At 36.2% G+C, this 23,357-nt stretch overlaps 1 protein-coding gene across 2 annotated transcripts in view; it reads left to right on the top strand.

The window, feature by feature from the left end:
* The window catches only part of Edil3 (EGF like repeats and discoidin domains 3), a 453,408-nt gene that overhangs the window by 270,171 nt on the left and 159,880 nt on the right, over positions 1–23,357 (top strand). For both annotated transcript variants that reach the window (XM_038323644.1, XM_038323643.1), the window contains one exon: positions 12,614–12,795. In XM_038323644.1, coding sequence (XP_038179572.1) covers positions 12,614–12,795 — 182 coding nt within the window. The remainder of the gene's footprint in view (positions 1–12,613; positions 12,796–23,357) is intronic.

The raw sequence follows: 23,357 nt of genomic DNA, 5'->3' as shown, positions 1-23,357 counted from the left end.
ATCAATAATGTATTATGCTGCAATGTACAAAAAATATCTACTTATTCTATATGGACTTTTAAAAATACATCTAATGCTCAATTTCATTTGAGAAGCTAAAGATTTAAATTTGTATTTAAAACCTCAGCAAGGGAGTCACAGGCTTTAGCAATTTCTCATTCCAATAATCAATGTTCAAAGAGGGTTTTACCTGGACACCATATAACATCAGGGTCTTCTTTATTATTACAAGTGATAAACTTGAAAGGAAACAGAGTCAGACTCTCTATTTCTCCAGGCTCTTCTCTGTTCAGCACACTGTAAAACAGTTCTGGTGTGAGTCTTTGCTGAGTGAGAGATAATGTATGAGATGCTAGCCTCATCTTTAAAAATTCATAATAAAAGTACTCTATTAATTCCCCTAGAATATTCTTCTCATAAAACAAGTAAAGTATTCTCTGTTTTAGTATCTTTACGTTTATTATGCTCAAAATTCCTCATTGAATTATCCCCTTCAGGACTTCAGAAGTCATTGTAAATTCAATATACAAAACCTAATGGTACTGTCTTCTATGGGAATGCTCAATTTGTGGATGGCTTGTATAAAAATATTCATCTTCTGTCTCAGCTGCATGATGAAAATATATGTATGTATACATGTATGTAGGTGTGTATGCATACATGTATGTATGTATATATATATATATGTGTGTGTGACCAAATATGAGAGAGACAAATAGTACAATTGAGACTCTAAATACAGAGACTACATTTGAAAGAAGCTAGTGGTTTTCAGTCTTTCCATTTGCCTCCCTTGCAGAGGCCTGGGGTGGAATCCCCAATAGTGAAGACAAAAGAGCATCATCCTTCTAGTCAGCTAATCATTCTCTGGACTGTATAGTTAACAGTCATTTCTCTTCCAAATTAATAACACATTTCTTTACATTTTAGGATAGAGGATAGGAAATAGATGATTCTAGAATACAAATGAATGGATCATTATCTTCACATTTTCAGACCATTGTGGGCTTTTTTTTTTTTTTTTTTTAGAATTTGTCCTATGATTTACAAAGTCTGGTCTGAAATCTCATTGTGCTACACGGTGCAATCTGCAATATCTTGCTGGACCTCTTGTATATCATTTGACCTTCAGAACAATGAGATATCACATGTGTCTGAGATAATATCTAGCATGAAGGAGAGTATAAAAATACTGCACAGGGGTAGTAGAACTGCTAATTACAATGGGGACTATGCTTTAGCTCAGAAATAAAGACCATTGTACAGTTTGCAAATAATATTGTTTCAAACCAAGTTTCAGTGAGAATACTTTGTAACACTTGTCCTAATTTGTATCTGAGAAAATAACTTAAAATATATAATTAAATTAAAAGTGTGGAGATGTGTCTTAACCATGGGTTGAACATGTTCATCCAGCATTGATGCTGCCCAACAACTAATTCCTTCTTTAGCATTTTATTTTGTACCTATATCCATTGTTGACTCTATACTTTGCAGATATATGCTTTGGAAGTAAGTGATTTTATACCTATTTATCTGTATATATGTTTATGTATATACAGATAGATATACAGATATGCGTACACACATCTACATATCATTGATCTTCTTACTGCAGGATTTTGACTATTATGACTCTTGTTTGACCTTCATAGCTTGAGAAAGATACATAGTGCACTCTGAATGGTATCCTGAGTACAAGTTACTGAAATTTTGCCTGGCTGTATGCTTGCTTTTAGCACCTGAAAAACCCCAAAAGCACTTCTGCTTTAAAAAAAAAAAAATGCAGCATAAGCAAACGAAAGCACACTCTCTGTTGTCTTCCTGGAGCACACTTTACTGTGGTGGGTTTATTATCTTTAGATTGTGCTGCTTTCTTTAAATTACCACAGTAAGATTATCATACTTTGAATATTCGGAAGAAAGGACTTTTCTACTTAAGTAACAACCAGCATGTCTCATAAATACACATGCAATTTAGCTTTGGGGATATTAAGGGATAATTTCCTGCTATAATTTGGTTTATTCATAGGCTTAACTTTTCCCTGAGTTAGACCAATTAATCAAAGCTAATAATATATCATAATTGACTTGAGATAAGGCAGGTGAGAAAAGCATATTTTCACTTCACAGAGAAAGAAGCTAGATAGCTGATAACTAAATCCATATACCATGCAGCTTTCATTTAAAATTGATATTTCCTCTACGTCCAAGAGTTGATTCTTATATGTTCTCATGCCGCCCCCCAAAAGAATGAGAATATTCTTTTTAAAGGTATTTGGCTACCACTCAATACATAGAGTGGCAATATCTGTATTCAAAAGATTATTTCATTTCAAAAAAGAGGGAATTATAATTCCAAATGTTATGGTTGTTCTACTTCAGCGTTCAAAACTGAGAGCTGCAAATTTGTAAGACATGTGCTAAGTGTTCTGCATGAATCATAGAGAGGCATGGCTTCCACTTTTGAGAAGTTTTATATATTTGTTTTCCCAGCATATAATCAGGGTATTTCCTGGTCTTTCCAATAGTGAAACTATCAAAGCACAATTCCTAATGAAATAGGAAGAATAGCTCCTAATGCCTCATATCATAGAACCGCAGCATTCGTGATCATGAAAAAAAAAAACACGACATATCTGACCTAAGCAGTCCATCTGTTACAAAGAAATTCAAATTGTACGTGCAATCCAATAAGCATACTTTTTAAAGAAGTTTTAATGGTAAGGTTATGAGTTGTCCAAGTGTGTCTCTGTGGCTTATATGCTGGTGCGAAGAAGTTCTTGGGTGTGGAAGGAAGCAAAAGTTACACAACAGATATTCTCCTTTAGCTTCTTTTAAGATGACCCCTCTGAGCATTTTCAATTGGAGGTGAACAGGAACGCTCCCTTGGTATCAATGAATCCTGGGTGTAGGAAAGGATCCTTTTGCCTTGACCTCTTCACATGCCCACTCTGTCTCCTAGGAGATCCTTTTCATCCCCGCTCCTGCAGCAGAACAAAGTGTTCATGCTCTGTTACTGACCTCAGTCTTCTGCTAGCTTCCTGTCTTTCCTCCATTTCTTGCCCTCTTTCTGCTGACACTCCTTCCTAAAATCTGGAGAATGATAACGTTAAGGGAATTCAGATCAAAGGCTTGGAGAATTAGCTGTCAAGTGTCATCAGAAAATACATTGTCTGAGCTTTTTTTTTTTTAGCCCTCCGGCCACAGTGGAAGAAAAAGTCTTGATGCCTTCTTACCGATTTAAGGCCAGGTCTCAAGACAAGTAAAATAAAACAAATACTATGGATAAATAAAATCTCTGGTACAAGTGGCTCAGCGGGATGCTTCCCTTTGAATCAGCGTTAATTTCTGCAGACGTGGAGCTCAGCAGTAATCTCTTTGCCAGTCCTCCTGCGCAGTGCAATTCCCATGCCATGCTAAGCACTGCAGAGGACTTGATGGGACAAGAAGATGAGACGCTTGGAGGAAGAGAGGGCTGGAGGTGTTTGAAAGAGATTTCTCTTTTGAGCGGCTTTAATTTGAAATCCTTTCATTCTAGAGTTGCCTGAATATCGCGGTAGAGCAAATGAAAGCAGTACACTCCTGATACAATCCAGCAGTGCTTCTCGCTTATTTAAAAGGCTTAATCAGCACACCGAGAAGCAAGATGTAAGATTTCTTGACTCCGCTTTACTTGTCAGCTGCAAGATCAATAAAATGTAGATGCAACTCTTTGCCACACTCCAGGGAACAGCTTCACTCCGAAGCTATTCTCCTCGCCTTTGGACAGCACTCTGGAGATGGCACTTAAGCCTTGGCCCCAGCTGGCCCAGCTGCTCTGGTTTCAACCTGCCAGGTGACATCATTCTGTTGCTCAATAGTAATCTGAACATAGGCTTCCGGGTCAGGAGGCATTTCCAGTCCATTCAGACAACCGGGAGTGTAGTTCTTTTAAGTGGTTATGTAAATGATGCCTGAGAACATGGAGTCTTTACTGGTGAATGAGCTCATTAATTTAAGGACATTGCATTATCTGACAAACGCCAGCACAGGACAAGGACAGAACCTCACCAGCAGCAGACATAGACTACTGTTTACTCTGCTGCAGTCTGCATTCAGCTGCAGAACTGGGCACTGATCACAGTGCCACTGCACCTACTATAGAGGTACTGGCGGGGCATTCCAGAACCCCTAGGAGATGCTGTGCAGTAGCCTATTGAAAATAAAATGCTCCCATTATTTGTCCCGTTGGAAGGTAGGGGGAAAGGCAGGAGAGTAAGGAAGGGGAACTGTGGTTGATATGTAAAATGAAAAAAAAAAATAAAATAAAAAATTCAAAAATAAAAATAAAAAAAGAAGTCCTCCTTCTTAATAAAGATATAAAGAAAGTTTAGAGAAGGTCTCTGAAACCCTTTGGCAAATATAAATGAAAATGATTTCATTTTAAATGAATTACATGAATAAAACTTTGCAATGACTTTTAGAATTTGTCCTGTTGTTACTTTACTTCAGTCTTTGTTTTCACAAATGGGTATCTTCTCTTTGAAAAGTATGCTAACAAACCCTTCCCAGGGGGATCTGTCTATGTTTCTGTTAGGGTTCTCCTTGTTACCTAGCTGCTCTGGAGTCATGGACTATAGGCTCATTATCCTTTGCTTTATGTCTAAAATTTACTAATGAGTGAATACAGAGCGTGCTCATCTTTCTGGATCTCATGACCGAGAAAACATAAGGGAACGGGATGGTAGATATGGGTAAGGACAGAGAGGAAGAGCAAGGAAAGAGATAACTTGATTGAGGGAGCCATTTATGGGGCTAGCAAGAAACCTAGCACTAGAGAAATTTCTAGGGACCCACAAGGATAACCCCAGCTAAAACCCTAAGCAATGCGCTAGACTGTTGAATTCTCATTGTAGGTCTTACCCTCTCTGAGGAGTGGATGGAGGATGGGGTGGTCGTGAAAGATGGAAGGGGAGTGGAATGAGGAGAGGGAGTGGGAACTGGAATTGGTATGTAATATGAGAAAAGATAGATTTTTAAAAAAATAAATTTATTTAAAAAATAAATTAATTTTTAAAAACCATGCTAAATGAAGTTTGTTGTTAGATACAATGAGATATAATCCCTGCTTACAAAGCCCCACTCACTCGTGTTGGCAATGGACATGCAGACACAATAAAAATGGGTAGTTCAGGGTTTTGATTGAGTGCCAATGCAGGTTTTTCCTTTCAATTCTGTCCCTGCAGCTCTGGTAATGGGAGAGTGGGCAATTGAAGTCAGTGGGCTATGCAGGTGAAAAAAAAAAAAAAAACGCATTCTTCAGTGTTCAATCCACCAGCAATAATGAGCTGTGATAAATTCCTCTAGAGAAATTGGTTTTAATGATTTTGAATGTTAAAGACAACATGTGTTGCTATCAATTTGTTTTGCTATTTTGACCTTTGAGAGTCAGATATCTTGTTTCCCTACTCCAATCTATTGCAAATCATTCACCAGTTCTACTAAATGTGCTTTTGAAGATTTCTTAACTCTTCCTCTTTGCTAACTTTCTTTTAGATATACATTCTTTATTTCACTGGGACAATTACTATTACTATGTGTATAGTATTTCTATAATTCTGTCCTCTATAATAAATGTATCTTTTGTAGTATAGTGAAATAATCCACATTAAATGAGAATGTAGTCATTATTAGAATATTTCAAAAACACTACCACAGATATAAGCAAGCTCTTCATCAGAAACTTGTACTGTATCTCTGTTTCTCTCCACCAGCTCATCACCACACTCTGCAAATGGATTCTGGTCTAGTGACCCTAAACACCTTCTACTCCCACACCATGCCAACCTACCTCCTTCCCTTCACTTCTATGGTAGCTCTTATTCTCTTCTGGTATTCCTTTGTTAAACCCAGATTGGGTTACAATTTCCTCTCCCAACAAATCTGTACATTCAGCACAATCTATTATACATAACATAAAGTGCTACTTTTTTATCTCCTCTCCACTCTGGAGCCAAGTCCTCCAGGAGAACATGATTGTAAAGACAACTTAATGGCTTGCACTTCCTTCTCTTTCAGTCAATTGCATTTAGAATTACCTTTCAGAAAATCCACCTCTGATTGTGTAACCCACTGTCAATGAGATTCACAGCTCTTATTTTTTCTTCGTAGTACTTCCAGGCTATGCTATTTTCTAGTTATTTACTTGTTTGTAGTTCATGACTGCAGAAAAATATTAATTCTTTGAGAACAAAGTTATTTTGTTGTTTGTTCATTCCCTTGTATGAACACTACCTACGAAAGTGCCTAGCTTGTAGCATACTTTAAATGGATACGTATTTTTAAAAACCGTTCTAATTAATGGAGGGTAGATGCATTTTAGACAGATAAGCACATAACAAGATTTCAGTTAATTAGTCGAACTTGAATTTGTCTATGATAATTTTTTTAGGTTTTTCTAAAGGAATTAAACTGATGGAAGGAATGAAATGTGTGTGTTTATGTATAGTGTGTGTAATTTGTAATTCAGCTCATTCAAAATAGTAACAATTGCCTTATACATGAGAGGCTGAGAATATAGCTCAGTTTATGAGATGGGGTGCCTTAGATGTCCCAACCCTGTGCTACAAATATGGAGGCTCCTGGAGAACTGCCAGTTCCTTGTTGTCAATAGAAACCTGAAATTCTTGATATATATTAGAGAAGGAATCTATATCGGCATCAAGGTAAATCAACTCGGCAGCAAGAGGAAAGGCCAAGTGAGGAAAAGGTGAATAATAATCCCTTTTCCATCTCCCTTTATAATCTGGCTGCCACCAGAAGGTGCTAACTACATTTGGAGGGGATCTTTGTGCATCATTTATGGCAATCAGAACAGTCCTCAAGTGAGGCTTTCTGCTCCGATGACACTAATATGTGGGAAGTTGACATTAAAACCAACCATGCTAGCTATCCATATTAAATAAGCAGTGTTCAGGCCAAGGACAGCCTCCAGTGAACACTTTAGAGTTCTGGGGAATAGCAGCACACAATAGTCTCGGGTACTTCTTGACCTCATTCACTTTTGTACCTTGCTGTAATTCTCTTCCACCTACTGTTCCAATACATCTCAGTTTGTGAGCACCTTCGTATTTCGAAGGCCCTAGAAGTAGTCTTCATATTCCCTTGTATACTCTACTCAGGGAAAGAGAGTTCCCCAAATAATACAGCAGCAGAAGAAATATATTCAATCTTTGAAGAGACACTCAGCATCCCACATCCATTTTTATAGTGTTAACTTGCATTTCCTTGTCCTTAGTAATAAAACAGTGTGGTATCTTTTTTCTTCTTCAAAGTATAACACTAAAAATCAAGTGTAAATATTCAGAGAAATATGATTTTCAAACACATAGTTGTCATTCTATGAAGGATTTATCAATTATTAGCGCACATTTCTTCTTTAATTGGCTAATAGTGATGGCAATGCATCCCCATAATATATTTATTTTAAGCATCCTACTATGAATGGTTAAAGGTAACTTAATCTTAGTTCTATAGACATTTGCATTTTGAATTGTAACATCTTTCTATATTATTAAACTGTTGGATTTAATAAAGCAGTGAGGAAGAATATAGCACAGGCTAAACAAAATTAGATTCTGAGCCTTTCATGATGATGACATCATTTGTTTGTGATTCTCATGATTATTGAAAGAAGCTGCTCTTGTGACAATGTGTCCAGGTGAGATAAATATACAGTTAGAATTTATTCATTGGTTCCCTATTTACCAAACAATGCTTTGGTAGCTACGTTCAGCATTTATTTATTGAGTGCTTGCAGTGTTGAAGGCACTGTGCATCTAAAGTTATAGAGGTGAAATAGATCTAGTGTTGCTTAAAATAAAATGGCTAAAAGGCCTGAATCTGAGTCACTTCAACTGGGGTCCAGTTAAAGTAAATTTCAAGTGACTTTACAGAGTCGAGCTCTTTATTTACAATAAAAAATAATAATCACACCTTACTTTTAGTGCTTTCACAACTGATAAATTGTGTATTATCACAACCTCAAGCTATAAAATAACATAGGGGTTAGAGAGATGGTTCAGAAATTAAGAACACAGGCTAAACTATGCAGTGGTGGTCATACCCTTAATCCCAGCTATATCTAAAGTCAGAGGCAGCTAAATTTCTGTCAGTTTGTGATGGAGGCGTGGTCTACAGAACAAGTCTACGGAACAAGTTTCAGGACAGCTACACAGCGAAACCCTGAGAGAAACCCTGTCTCAAAAAAACCCATTAATTAATTAATTAATGGCACAGGCTTTTATTAAAAAGACTAAACTTCTATTCCCAGTACCTACATGGTAGCTCAAAACTATCTAACTCCATTTTCAGGAGATATGATGTCCTCTTCTGGCTTCTGTAGGCACCATGTTTACATGGTCCACAAACATACACAAAGGCAAAACACCATACATATAAAATAAAATATAAGCTTAAAAACTAAAGAAAACATAGTCATAGATAATTAGCTTGTAGAAGATAAGATGTTGCCTCTTGCATTCAGGCTTCATTGACCAATACCTCACAATTGAGTTTACGGTGCTGAACTTATCTGATATATGTAATTGAAACAGTAGACATGCAAATGTTATAAGATTGAAGAAAACCAGCAAGATGGACTTGAGTACTGGTAAAAGCAATGCCTGCAAACTGGACAGCATAAAAATAAGGTTCCTCACTTAAAAGTACTTAATAGACACCCATCCTCTATAAATATAACAGGTGAGCATTTTTTTTCAATTTATTGTTAAATGAATGACCCTGTGTGAATAATGAGAGCTTGGCATAAGTTGGGAGTCTTATAACACAGAGATATATAGATATAGATATAGATGATAGATATAGATATAGATATGCATATACATATAGAGAGAGAGGGAGAGGGAGAGAGATGAGAGATGATGATGATGATAGATAGATAGATAGATAGATAGATAGATAGATAGATAGATAGATAGATAGATAGATAGATAGATAGTCTGAATCACTCATCTAATAAAAAGAGTTTAAATCACTGTGGACTCTGCAGTGTCACCTAGAGACTTCATACTTCCACATACACAGTGTCCCATCAACCTTTATCTGCATCTGCCTATTTAAGGCCACTTCTAGTGAAAAAAAATGAATATTTTTCATGTTTTGTTTGGTTGTTTGAGACAGGATCATATACAGGTCAGGATGCCCTGGAATTTACTTGCAGCTTTGTAACATAAGGGGGCCAGGCCTGCTTGTTGGTTGGGATTTCTGTCCCGCCCGGTACCCCACAGCTGGCAAGCCCCAAAGAAATAACACAGAGATCTCTATAAGTTATAAAGCTGATTGGCCCATTAGCTCTAACCTCTCACTAACTCTCACATCTTAACCCATTTTTCTGATCTATGTTAGCCATGTGGCTCAGTACCTTTTTCAGTGGTGCAGATCATATCCTCCTGCTTCTGTAATCTGGGCAGGAGTGGGAGGAATCAACTTCCTCCTTCCCAGAGTTCTCCTGTTCTCATTACATCATTTCTACTTCCTGTCTGGTTTTCCCACCTTTACCTTCTGCCTGGCCAATCAGCATTTTATTTGAAACATAATTGACAGGTTACAGACAATTCTCCCACACCACAGCTTGACAAAAACCTTGACTTTTATCTTTATTTCTCTATCTCCCTATATTGGTTCACATGAATGCATCATCAAATGGGGTTTATGTGGTACGGAAATAAGACCTCCAGCTTTCTTCATGGTTTACCAGTACAACCGTTCTATATTCTGTATTCTCCACCCCAGAAGAGTTTCTTGCTACCATAATCTCTATTCTTTCACTCTTTTGTCTATGCAAGCAAGGTGATACTGAAGCTTAGATACACATACAATTTCACAGGTGAATTTCAGCATGACCCTAGTTTCTATGATATTACTTACAATTATTATTATGACAGAAGATACTATTGAAGATATTTAAACAGAAATTTGCCTTCAATTTGCAATCTATGAGTGTCCAAAATACAAAGAAGTAATTTGACTACATATGCCAGTTCCTAGTAGAGACTGTGCTGACTAATTGCTATCACAGAGTTCATGGATCTTCAAACCTGTGCTTTATGAAGCTTAAATGAGAGTTTCATAAAATGAGAATTTCTTTGAGTTACTTTGGCACACATCTTGTGGGCTAAATCCTGTGGAATCTACCCTTAACTTACAGTAGTTGAACTCTATCATACAGTTGGCTGCAAAATGATCCAAAAAAAGATAGGCAATAAAGTGAAAATCATCCATCTGTATTCAGCTTATGACAATGCAAAAGTTCATAGCCAATATTTGCTGATGTGTTCCTTAACTACAAGGATTTACTGAACAGTGTAGTTGAAAATGTAGTCCCTTCTCAAAGTGCTGAAAACAATATCCTCTATAACATAAGGTATTTAGATATACATCCCCAAATGTGATTCTGTTTTTCCTAAAACTGCCATGCAATCTAATTGATTAAGCAAGGCTCTGCAGGACCGTCAATCTATTTAGTGGTCTAAACTAAACAGTCTGCAGTCAACAGTCTTTCTGCTTCCAGAATCATTGTATCCAAACATTACACAAACAGAAGACACAGGTCCCTGAAACTCTTTTAATGGTGATAGTCTTTTTTAATTACTTTTTTACTTATTGAGAGGTAATATACTTACATCATTTCCCATTTCCCTTTCCTCCATCCAAACTTTGCATATACCCCTCCTTATTCTCTTCTAAGTGCATAGCCTCTCTTTTTATTAACGCTACACAGACAAATCTAAGTTCAAATTTTTGAAAACGTAGCTACAATCTCCACCCCATGGGTTCTCAACCTTACACAAAGAAATACAGCCAAAATGTGGTGATATTCATCAAAAAGTTAGGCTTCTGCAGTTTTTATAGTTTAACCAAGAGCAATCATGAAAGTTTCATAGCTTCTTATGGAGTTTGCACAGCTCTTGAAGTTTAAAATGTGAAAGAAAGCAAGAGTCCGAAAAATCAGCATTCGATTTTTTAATGTTAAGTGTTTAAAAATATGAGAATTTGTTTATTATGCAGTTCCTAAAACTGTAATTTTTAATTTGAATGACTTCAAAAGGAGATGTAGAGTTCTTTAAGAAAGTAAAAGCAAGTCAAATGCATGCTGAGAAAGAGAACATTGTCTAGATATAACAATTCAAGAGAATTGCAAAGAAGCCATTTTCTTAGGTTGACCTCATCTTTCCTAAAGTAATCTGATGAAATAATTACTTATCTATATTTTATATTTCCATCTTTAAAGTTTTAAAGCCACTTAAGTGTTGGTAATTTTCAATGAGCTGTTTAATCCACTGAGCATGTATTAGAAAAGAGAATCATGTCTATGTCAATGAAAACAGTGACCAATAAGAAACAAAATTATTAAATTTAATTAATAAAGTAACTAAATTAATTAAAACCTAAAGTAATCTTGATAGTAATCACCAATCAAGATGATTAATAGGAATTAACAGTATAAATAAGGGCAATGTTCTCTATTCACAGGTTCAGGAATTCACATAGCGTATTATAATAGATATCAAAATAGAATTGTTATTAATTACCGAAATCTGCACTAAAAAAATTCAACATATGAAATGTTAATGAAATTTTAAAGTCAAACACTAATTTTTACTGTGTTATTTTACGAGTATAAAAATTTAACACTAAATTTAAAATAAATGAAGTGTTTTGAACTACATAATGTATATTTGAAACATAACTATTTGACTTTAACATTACTGCTAATTTTAAGAACTAAATACATTTAGTATATAAGAACATATGGTCTTAATGCATTCTTTAACCTTAGCAATTTATTTTTTATTAAGAATTTTTTAAGGTTCCAGATTGCACATTTGTATAAAATTACTAGATATTTACATTTTAATGCACAAACTAAACATGCAGAATTGTACATTTTCAATAAATTCTTTTAAATAACAATTTAAGTTCTTCACATACTATAAGTAGGAAAATGTCAAGCATGTTGGTTCATAGCTATGTGTTCTTTTAGTAGAAGTATTGGAATATATTGTTTTTGTAATTCAGATGACATAGGTAACTATTATATAAATTTCAACAAATCATATATTGAGATTTTATGAATGTATTACTGATTTACTATAAAAATTGAAGCTTGATAGCTCATAAAAGTGGAAATCATTATCATCACAATAATTTTGATTCAAAATTCATATACACTCTTGTCAAGAAAAAAATCACCAACTAATATTTAAGGACTAAAGACTCTTGAGTATTACTAAGCTTTGACAAGATGGAATGTGAGACAGGTTAGAATATAGGCCTTTTAAAATAAGTAGCTTTTCTGATATAGCTCTCTCTTTAAGATGATACATCTTCACATATCTAAATCACAGTAAAGAAGCTGCATTGTGAGAAGCCACTTTCAAATACAAGGAGCAGTCACTATTTGCGAATGTAGTAATCCGTGACAGATCTGCCAGTGGGTAGGGCTGAAACCGTATATGGTACAAATTAATCTCATTAAATGCTATGCCACAGAGTATGTCATCCTTATGGTTTCTGATACACGTGTATATTTTTCATGACTTCTTTTCAGAATGCTCTGGGCCATTGGGAATCGAAGGCGGGATCATATCCAATCAGCAGATCACAGCTTCATCCACCCACCGAGCTCTTTTTGGCCTCCAGAAGTGGTACCCTTACTATGCTCGGCTTAATAAGAAAGGACTCATAAACGCCTGGACAGCTGCTGAAAATGACCGATGGCCGTGGATTCAGGTAACAGAGGGATGGGACAGAGCTGTCCTCCAAATGATCAGACTCATTCATGGGAGTAGATTAGGAAGATTTTGGTGTGATTCTTTCTCATGTTCAGAGTGTAATTCGGTTTATGATGAAACTGTGCAAACTCTGAAAATGTGGGAAAGAGATGCATGCTCTGAAGATGTAAAAACAATACTAAAATGGGAGCATTCTTAGACAGAAAAGCCCTGCTTTAAGTTGTACTGAAAAAAGATATCTATCATCATTTGCATGCGTTTGTGCATACAACATTAACATTTAATAACAAATTATGAGACTAAAAAGAAACAATTTCATCTACGTATTCTTTTTGAGAAATAATTTCCCATGTACAAATGTAACATGTACAATGGGTCATGATAATATCCCACGGTATAAATAGAGAATTTTTTAAGCATTCTGAGGGGCATTACTATGTATCAGTTCTGTAAAAGGCAAACCTTTCCAAAGAAAGTTTCATAGTATAAAGAGTAAAACAATATAAATATGTTACAATCTTCACGTTATAGAAATATTTAAAGTAAGTAGGTAATTATTTTATAAGTAGATAATAATATTGTAGAATTAATTACAAAGCATATAGTTCTTGAAGGGCATTTTTAATTTTTTTATTCATTTCTTTATATTTTTATGCACCTGGACAGCAGTTCCCCTCCCTCCTCTCCTTACAGTCTCCCAACACACAGCACATTTACTACCCCTCTGTTTCTATTCAGGGTAGGCCTCTCATGGATATCAAAAAATAATGGTATATCAAGTTGCAGTAAGACTAAGTACCTCCTCTCCCACATATTAAGGCCAGAAAAGGCAACTTAGTATGAGAAAAGATCCCAAAAGCCAACAGAAGAGTCAGAGACCACCCTGCTCCCACTGTTATGAGTCCCACAAGAAGACCAAGCTACACAACTGTACCTTATTTGCAGAGGGCCTAGGCTGGTTCCATGCAGGTTCCTTGGTGGTTTGAGTTTATGTGAGCTCCTATGAGCACAGGTTAGTTGATTATGTGTATTTTCTTGTGGTGTCCTTGACCCCTCTGGCTCCTACAGCTCTTCCTACCTTTCTTCAGCAGGATTCCCTGAGATTCACAGTGGATTTTATTCTCATCAACCAGCTAATTTTAAAACAGGAGAAAGCAACAATATATTGATATATTAAGAGCTTGTCCAGAGAAGAAATATTATAGTAAAGCTGACATCTCAAATTCTATCCATTTAAGCTTCCTGGGCATTCAAGCAAAAGCATAAATTAGATATATTAGGAAGACAGAAAAAGATGATCAAAACTGATTTATATGACATATTATACCTCTGTTCATGTGGTACCTTAATATAATCACTGTCTCTCATATCATTAATAGCACGTACCAAATGTCAGAGTCCTCTTGTGGAAGCTACATGGGTCAGGAAATTTTGATATAAGGCAATTTTGGAAGACAGCTTCCACTGAACTAGATTCTTGGAAAACAGCATAATTAAAGATGCTACATGAGAATCTAGCAAACATCAATTAGAAAATGAGGACAAGGAGAGTTACTGGAGGAATGTGTTCAAATCTGGTGTGGGAGATTGCAAATGCCCTAGGGTCATTAGAAACTTTGTACCTCATTCTGTTGCCATAAAGTACAATGAGTCTTCTTCTGTCTCATCAGCCAGCTCTCAAATAATGACACAGAGACATCTTATTAATTACGAAATCTTAGCCTATACTTAGGCTTGCTTCTAACTAGCTCCCTCTTTTCCAAGAAATCTTGAGCCAGTGTCATATCGTTATTTGTAAAAAAAAATTTGAAAATAGAGATAAATACTCTCTCCCCAAATATTTGAATATTTTGGTCATATTTCTTTCTCATATACTCCCCCTCCCTACCCAAAGAATTTCACCTTATTTTTCTCTTTCTAAACAAAATAAAACATAACAGTAAAAGAACACCAAATGAAAATAACAACCACCAAAAAATGCACACAAAATCATAGAGTCCTATTTGGTATTGGTCAGTTACTCCTGAGCATAAGGCCTACGCTGGAGTGTGGTTCATGTCCTCAGTGTTAATGTGTTGGTAAAGACTTACCTTTCCTCTCCCAGCATCTATTAACTGAAAACATCTTCTTAGTAAAGGGTGATGGCTACAGTCTCTGTGAGTTCATACAATATGTTCAGCCATATTGTATCTGAGAAATGCTCTTTGTTTGGAGTTTTCCAAAACCTCTAGCTCCTACATTCTTGTTGCCTGCTCTTTTGCATAAATCTCTGAGTTTTGAGGGGAGGAGTATGATAAAAACATTCTATTTTTTGTTCTTTTTATTTCTTTTCTTTTATTTTTTTAAATATCTTTCTTTGTTTTACATACCAATCCCAGTTCCCACTCTTCCCCTCCTCCTGTTCTCTCAACTTTCGCTTCCACCCTACCTCCATCCACTCCTCAGAGAGGTTAAAGCACATTGCTTTGAGGAAGGATCAAGGTCATCCCTACTATATCTAGGATGAGCAAGTCATTCCTCCAAAGAGAATGAGTTCCAAAGGGCTAGTACAAGCAGTAGGGATAAATCCTAATCCCACTGCTAGTGGCCCTGCAGTCTGTCCCAGCTATACAACTGTCACCCACACCTTGTCACCAGAGGGCCTAGTTTGATCCTCTGTGCTGGTTTCTTCCCTGTCTTCACTGGGGTCTGGTCCTTTTTTTTTTCTGAGAACATACAACCTTGTAAGAGTAAAATATAGATCTGCATTAACACAAGTATGAAATGTGCAGTGTATACAAGTCAGCTAAAGATGATCTCTTATATTTAAGCAGGGAAAAGTCACCTGCTAAATTTATAAGTCTGTTTGGACTTTATGATCAAACTCTAGCCATGGAATATGAAAGGATGGCATGTAATAAGTCATGACAATTCTGTAGCCAACAAACTTTATCTCATCCAATCTCAGAGTTGTCCCCGTGCAGAGGGATCAGCATACATGTCACCTGTCCTGTAGTCTTCCTTGGCTTCCTCCCTTGAGTCTGCAGACAGAATCCTCAGGAGGTCTCTACCTATCAAATCTCATCTTCATTGATTTTGAAGAAATTCATAGCTTTTTGTTTCCTATTTTTGAAAAAATAAGGCATAACCTCTCCCCCAATGCAACGTATTTTCTGACATCAATTTTAAACAAAATTAAAAACATCCTTAAAATATATAAACTGGTTTAATTCAGTAGATTTTTCTACAATTCAGTATCTCTCAGGAGCTACCATTTTTTTTGTTCATTATCATTTAAAAAGTTCAAAGTCATCAAAGCATCATAGAGGAGGATTCATGTTACATAGAGGGGGCCTGCTTATCGTCCCAGCCGCCCGGCTAGCTTAGCCCCAAAATAAACACACAGGAACTGTATTAATTAAAACACTGCTTGGCCCATTAGCTCTAGCTTCTTATTGGCTAACTTTTATATTATTTTAATCCATTTCTATTAATCTATATATTACTATGTGACAGTGGCTTACAGGGTAAAATTCCCAGTGTCTGTCTATGGCTGCTCCATGGCATCTCTCTGACTCTACCTTCTTCCTCCCAGAATTCAGTTCCATCTTCCCCACCTACCTAAGTTCTGGCCTATCAACAGGCCAAGGCAGTTTCCTTATTCATTAATGGCAATGACATCACACAGAGGGAACTCCAACATCAGATGCAGACTCCTTGTGTATTTTCCATATGTGGCTTTTGGGGGGGGTGGGTATTACTTTACTCTCTCTTTAAAGACTTTACTATTACTCTTAAACTATTTTAATGACAGTGTAGATCCATTTTCTTTTCTTTCTTTAACATTTAAGCATATTTTTAAGCATACCCTACCTGTTCAGAGGTTTTTTCATTCTTGACCTAACTTTACTAAGTACCTGCAGTATTCTCTGACAGTGTGAGCCAAGCCTTCACCTGCTAGGCCCTTTGTTGTGTGGCTAGCTTATGGCACTGGAAGCTGGTTCTCCCCACTTGGTTCCTTGAGAGACTAGCCTCATGTCAGAGGCACCAGGGGGAGTCACATTTACTGCTCAGCTCTGTGTAGCTGCTTAGCCCACTTTCTGGAGTCCCCATGGGCAGAGAGGCCCAGGCAGTGACTGCAATGGTGCCAGCTGGCATGTTTGTTTCAGCTGGCACCTCTGTTTCATTCTGCATGTTTGGCTCCCTGATGTTCCTGACAGGTCTCCTTTATGCCTCGATTATCTACTCTTTCTATCTCTCTTGCTTAGCTATTGACCCTTAAGATTTTTATTAAAGCAATCACAGTAACACATCTCTCAGTATACAAATATTATTCAACAATGGAGCCCTCTGAATGAATTTTATTGGGTAACAGATTGCTACACCATGATTTCAATGAGAGAAACATGGAGCATGTCATGTTACTTTATTAAACATAATATATTTAAACGTTTGTCTATAGGCATTAATATCAATAAAATTGATTTATGGCTGATTAGAAACACTTTCCTTCTTCAAAACTAAGCCAAAATCTCTTTTAGTGTCTTTCTTTGTTTAGACCTCTTAGGAAATTATATGTAAATTAGATAGCCTTTGTCTTTGTAGCTATATAGAATTTAAAAAGTTCATATTTTCTTCGTGAATTTATGTTGGCATACATTTGCAGAAATCAACTCATAAGTTACAGTTTGATTTTTTAATGTGTTCACTGTTCATCTGTACAAAAGGTATCAGAGTGTAGAAATGCTACATCTATAACAAGTTGCCAGCAGATTAGTGTACATATACCTCATTTTCATTTTGTATTGCCCAGTTGAATAATATTTAAGTGGCTTTTTTTCCCATTTCCTAACTATTGTAAATAAAGTGACAGTGAACATGACTGAGCAAGTATTTGTGGTATAGAACATTTCCTCCTTTGGACAGCCTTAAATATACTATTATATCTATGCACAAGTAGTTTGTTTTATTTTTAGAACAGTTTCTTATGCACTTAACACAACATATCAGTCTTTCTTTCCAAGTAAGATATTTATATGTTCTTTGTCCCAGGGAAGAAATAATTCAATGAGATAAGAAAATGGTCAGTTCAGAAAAGTTTAGATTAAAGATGAGCTGGTCACTTAGACAAATTAAAGATGTATCATACTTCTAAGAGGAATGGTGACCATGAAGGTGATAGTATGTGACGGTCAATTTACTTTTTATGCAAAGATCATAATGAATTCAGGAGAAATGAGCAAGGGCAAATCTAACATGTTTGTGGAGGAATATCACATGTCCACGAAGAGCAAAAACTGAAACCCATTCACTCTTGTTTAATACTCAAGGTTTGTTTATTATGCTCGGTGTGCACACATAATTATTGCATTCTTTAAGAGTATGTTATTGTACGATTTTTTCAAAAGAAAAATCCTTTATCAATTAACTAATACTCATATTTAAGAGACTGACTCTTATTAGATACTAAATTCTCTGTGTTGAAGAATACATTATTAAATTCTCCTGGTTTTTTTGATTCTTTTATTTATTTTATTCAGTCTTTCAAGTTAGTTAAGCTTTTGAATACTTGCTTAAATCCACTTTTAATAAGTGCACTTGTCTCTTAGTCTCTCAGGTATATGACTTAATACACAAATTTTAGTATACACCTTAACTTTTTTCATTAACTTGATAAAATGAATATCAAAGTTAGCAGTTTCAATTTACATTCTGAGCAATTATTAATGGCACCATAATGTTCATAATTCTGACTTAAATAAAGGGTAAGTACAGTAAATACAGCTTAACATTTTTTTATTTTATTTTAACTAATTTTTCTGACCTTCTACTCTTCACTTGGATTCGTTCCTGCTATTAAACTGCAGCCACATCACATTTCACATCACTAGCACCCTAAGATATAAGTTTATATTTCTGAATAATGTAGTGAAAATAGGAATGTTGCAAGGCCCATATGTCTTTAAATACTTCATTTAAAAATCTAAAAGTTTGTATTAAAACCTTTGAATGATTTCCTAACTAAACACGATTAGCCAGACAGACTACTCGCTAAGTATTTTTAAAGATATATTTTCCATTTCTGAATATTTTTATGAGAATATGTTATAGTGTTCCATGTCTCATCCTTTCTCTCTGAGATGATTTTGGGTCCCTCTGTACTGAACTTTCAGCTCTTCGTCTTCAGACTGCTAACAGACACTGGACACGCTCTAGCTCTTCGTCTGTGCAGACTGCTAACAGACACTGGACATGCGCTAGCTACTCTAGCTAGTTCTGTGTAGACTGCTAACACTGTAGCTCTTCGTCTATGAAGACTGCTAACTGACACTCACTGGACATGCTCAGGTGCTCTGACTTGTTTTACTAGTAACAAAAACAGAGCAAAATGGTGTTTACCTTTGAGATTTTCTGAATCAGCCAGGCTTGGAGATTCAGGTTCCTGTGTTCCAGGCCAGCCTGGAATACTCAATGTAAAATATATATATATATATATATATATATATATATCCTAGTAAGTAGAGTGTTTGCCTGTGTCCTAGATTCAGTCTATAGTACCCTTTTGGGAAACCAGGGGAGAAGCTTCTACATATGGAGATAGAAAAGAAAGGAGGAAAACTAACAAATTAGTCTATTTGAACTTATTGGTAGAGCTCAATAACTTATCCAATGCAACTTATTTTAGTAGTCCATTTAAAAAAATAAACCTTAAAACTGCATAAATACAATTGGAACACAAGAAAATTCTTATCACCCTAGTAATTGTATAACTAAATTATTATATGAAGATATGTCTGATGGGAGATAATATAGTATAATACTTAAACACTCAACTGAAAGTTGAATTGCTACTTGTCTCTGTGGTGGTGGCAGTGTTTTAACACTGATTAACGCAGATTGGATCTTTTTTGGTCTCAAAGTAATCTATTTTACTTTAAAAAGATTTGGCTATGATGCTTTTTTTGAATCACATTATATGTTACTGTAAATGAAAGATATGTCCTATATTTCAATTTTATAATGCTCAGCATTATAGTTGCCTGGCAAAAATAAAATCTTCTTAGTCCATCCTCAGACAGCATTGCCGTAAAAGTTGCCTCATCTGCCTGGAAAGCATGGGCTGTTGTTATTCCTGTTTTGTTTGTTTCTGCCTTGGTGAGAGAAAAGGCCATTTAAAAAAAAACAACAATGAGTTTATTGGCAGTGAGGATGGACTTGGGGACCTGTCCTGGGAATCACGGAGAGTGATGACAGTGAGCTGGAGGAAGAGAGAGGAGCGAGCAGTGAAACAAACTAGGAAAGGAAGACAGTACAATTGCCCTGCCCAGTGAAAAGTGTGCAAGTTGCCAGGAGCCTGGCAGAGTGTTTTCTGGGGGTGTGGTTAGCTTTAGTGTCAGTGGGTAACTCAGTGCTCTGCAATTAGCTATGGGACAGTTTACTTTAGTATTAACAGATAATTTGGGATTATGTGTTAGCAATGAAACAGTTAATGCTTTGAAGTGACTCTTCCGTATTAAGAAAAAAGACACTATCCCAAAGAAAATCACCAGAATCCTGCAGTTCAAAAACTACTGATAGTTAGTTGATGACTTTATGTTACACAATTCACTGCTGCAAATTTTATGCACGGGGAGGTTACTTGTTCTTCCTTCCTTCCCTTTTTCCTTCTTTCCCTCCCTCACTCCCTCCTTTCTTCCTTCCTTCCTTCTTTCTTTTTGTTTTTAGAAGCTATTTTAACAGTGAAACTAAGAGTTCCACAAAAACAGTATAGTCATCATGGTCATTTCCATGGTAGCGCTTTTTAGGTTGTTTCTCTCATATATTGTAATCATCTGATGATAGGATTTTTGCTTATTTTCAATACATTTCCATAACATCATATTTTAAAAATTTCTTAATAGATTCATATGACTTAATACTGAAAGAATAGGGAACATGAAACATAAAAGACAGGTTCTATTTTCCATGGAAATCACATAACAACAACATTCAAGGATTCTGACAAAACACAAACAACTGGACTCTGTCTGCACAGCTACATATGATATCCCACTGCTGGCATTTATGGTACAATGAATCAGAAAAGTGATGGAGGCTACCTATTTGTTTCCTGGCTGCACAGACCTGAAATATTCACACAGAAACTGTATTAACTAAAACATCGCTCAGCCTATTAGCTCAGGCTTCTTATTAACTAACTCTTACATCTTAAATAAACCAATTCCTATTATTTTCTCTCTCACCATGAGGCTTGTGATTTAGCGGTAAGCCTCTGTGGCTCTGCTTGGAATTTATGCCTTACTCTATTCTGTGTTGTCATTGGCTCAAAGCAGTTTCTTTATTAACTAATGGTAATAAAACATTCATATCATACAGAGGGCAATCCCACATCAGGTAGAGGACCCGAAGATCATAAAAAAGCAATATCCAGCATTGCCTTCCCAATTACCACAAACTACTTTCACATGCAACAATAGGGATACATAAATAATTTACTGTAAATCACGTATGGAGAAGACTGCTAGTTAAACACTGTGTACCCAACATCACAATGACACTTCTTCTTGCCTCATTTATGCTTCATTCCTCAACTGTGAAAACTTTAATGTTCAGGGTCATCTAGATAGCTCGGCTGGTAAGGGTTCTTACTGCCAATCCTGAAGACCTGAATCAGAACCCTGGGACCTAAATGATAGAAGAGATCTAACTCCATCAAGCTGTCCTTAACTTCCATAAACGGTCTCTGCCATGTGCAGGCACACTACACACACACACACACACACACACACACACTGCAAGAACACAAACAAACTAAAAGCACAGACACATTCATACATACACACACACTAAAAACACATACACTCATACACACACATACATGCACACATACTAAAATGTAATAATAAACATTTTTAAAAAATATTTTATTAAGATTTTTGCAGGGTTTTAATAAACTTTTTACTATAATCACATCACGGGAGTCTAGAAACCCAGATGTGCTCTTGTAATAAAAATGTATCCTGTCTCTATCAGATTCATGTTCTGAGACAAAATTAAAAATCCTAGTGTTTTCCTAACATCCAAGATTTGTAATTTTACTCTCAAAGACATAAAAGTAGCCTCAGTACTGCTGTTCACAGTATATACAGAATCCTAGGGACTTGCTTTAAAGTAAAGTTTAGCATCCGTCAATCTCTTATGAGATCATTTAGTAAGTATTCCTTGTATAAAATACTACATGTTGGTGAGAGTTTATGGGTGGAGCTTCTGATATCCCTAGAAGACACAGCGTCACAGCAAATTGTCTGATACTCTGGTACTTACCAATCTTTCTAAATCCATTTCTGCCAAGAATCCCAAATTTTACCAAATGACCAACCAAGTAACAAGTAACATTAAGCGGACTGTGCCCGATGTATTTAGAAACATATGTAAATATGCTTAGACATATATGTATGCAGTAATACCATGTGATAATAGGGGCCATGAAATTGAGATGAAGCAAGGTGGAGTATGTGAGAGGATTTGAAGGGAGGAGAGGGGATAAAAAATTATGCAATTTTATTTCACTCTAAACAGAAATAGATAATTTTTTCATTTTACTTGCTGTACATGTTAGGCATGAGGAGACTTTTTAATTTGACTCTTGGATTTACAAAGAATGAGATTTTAAATACCGTAATACAACCTTCATATGTTCAAACTGTGCTAAAATGGAGAAAACCTGAATACTGAGAAGGAGCAACTCTCTTTTCATGAGAAAAACATTCAAAATTCAGAATTTCTGGATATAGAATCTGCCTTGATTTTTTTATGTGTGTGTGGCCACTAACCTGGTTCTTTCTTGGTGTCTTATCACACAGCGGGTAGGCACCCTCTGATATGCATAGGTCTGTTTCTGGCATGTGGAACTGGAAAAGACAGCACTCCAAGCTCAAATCAGATCTGAGGAACTCTATTATCTGCCAGAGCTGCTTACAGATCTATGCAGCTAACTGTACTCCTCAATATTGCGAGGCAGAATCCTCTCAGCCAAGGCTGTTGAGCTGGCTTACCAGAATTCCCTGTGGGGAATGCTCTTAATGAGTAGGTGTCACTTCTGTCCCTCCTGCAGAAGTTGAGCACAGCTACCTCAATGCCTTCTGCACGAATACAGAAAGTTTCCTGGCAGCCTGTCCTCAAGTACCTACATCTGAGAAATACAGAGAAGTAGGAGAAATGTGTGAGCCTGAAGTAACGGCTTGACTGTCTCTCCATGTTTATCTTCTGGGAACTGGTGGTATTACTATTTGGACAGGACTGAAGGAATGCCTTATTTCCACAGCAGACTCAGAACAAATTTGTTCTGCCCCAGAGCCTCACTGAAAACCTCCTTGTGTTGAAAATATGACCACGTACCAAGCCACCTGGCCTCATTCTGAAAGCTCCGTTTTTCTCATGGCAGCAATTAATTTAAAACCCTCTTCTGTCTGAGAGTTTGAATTTTCAAAACTAACCGAACATAGACTAAACGAAACATACCTAGAAACAGATGCCTTCCTCATGGCATGAACATGACTGTACAATCTTGAGAACTCTAGC

This window comes from Arvicola amphibius, chromosome 3 (genome assembly GCF_903992535.2).
Source record: "Arvicola amphibius chromosome 3, mArvAmp1.2, whole genome shotgun sequence".
NCBI lineage: Eukaryota > Metazoa > Chordata > Mammalia > Rodentia > Cricetidae > Arvicola > Arvicola amphibius.
Note: the sequence above shows the minus strand (reverse complement) of the source record. Positions and strands in the feature narration are given on the sequence as shown.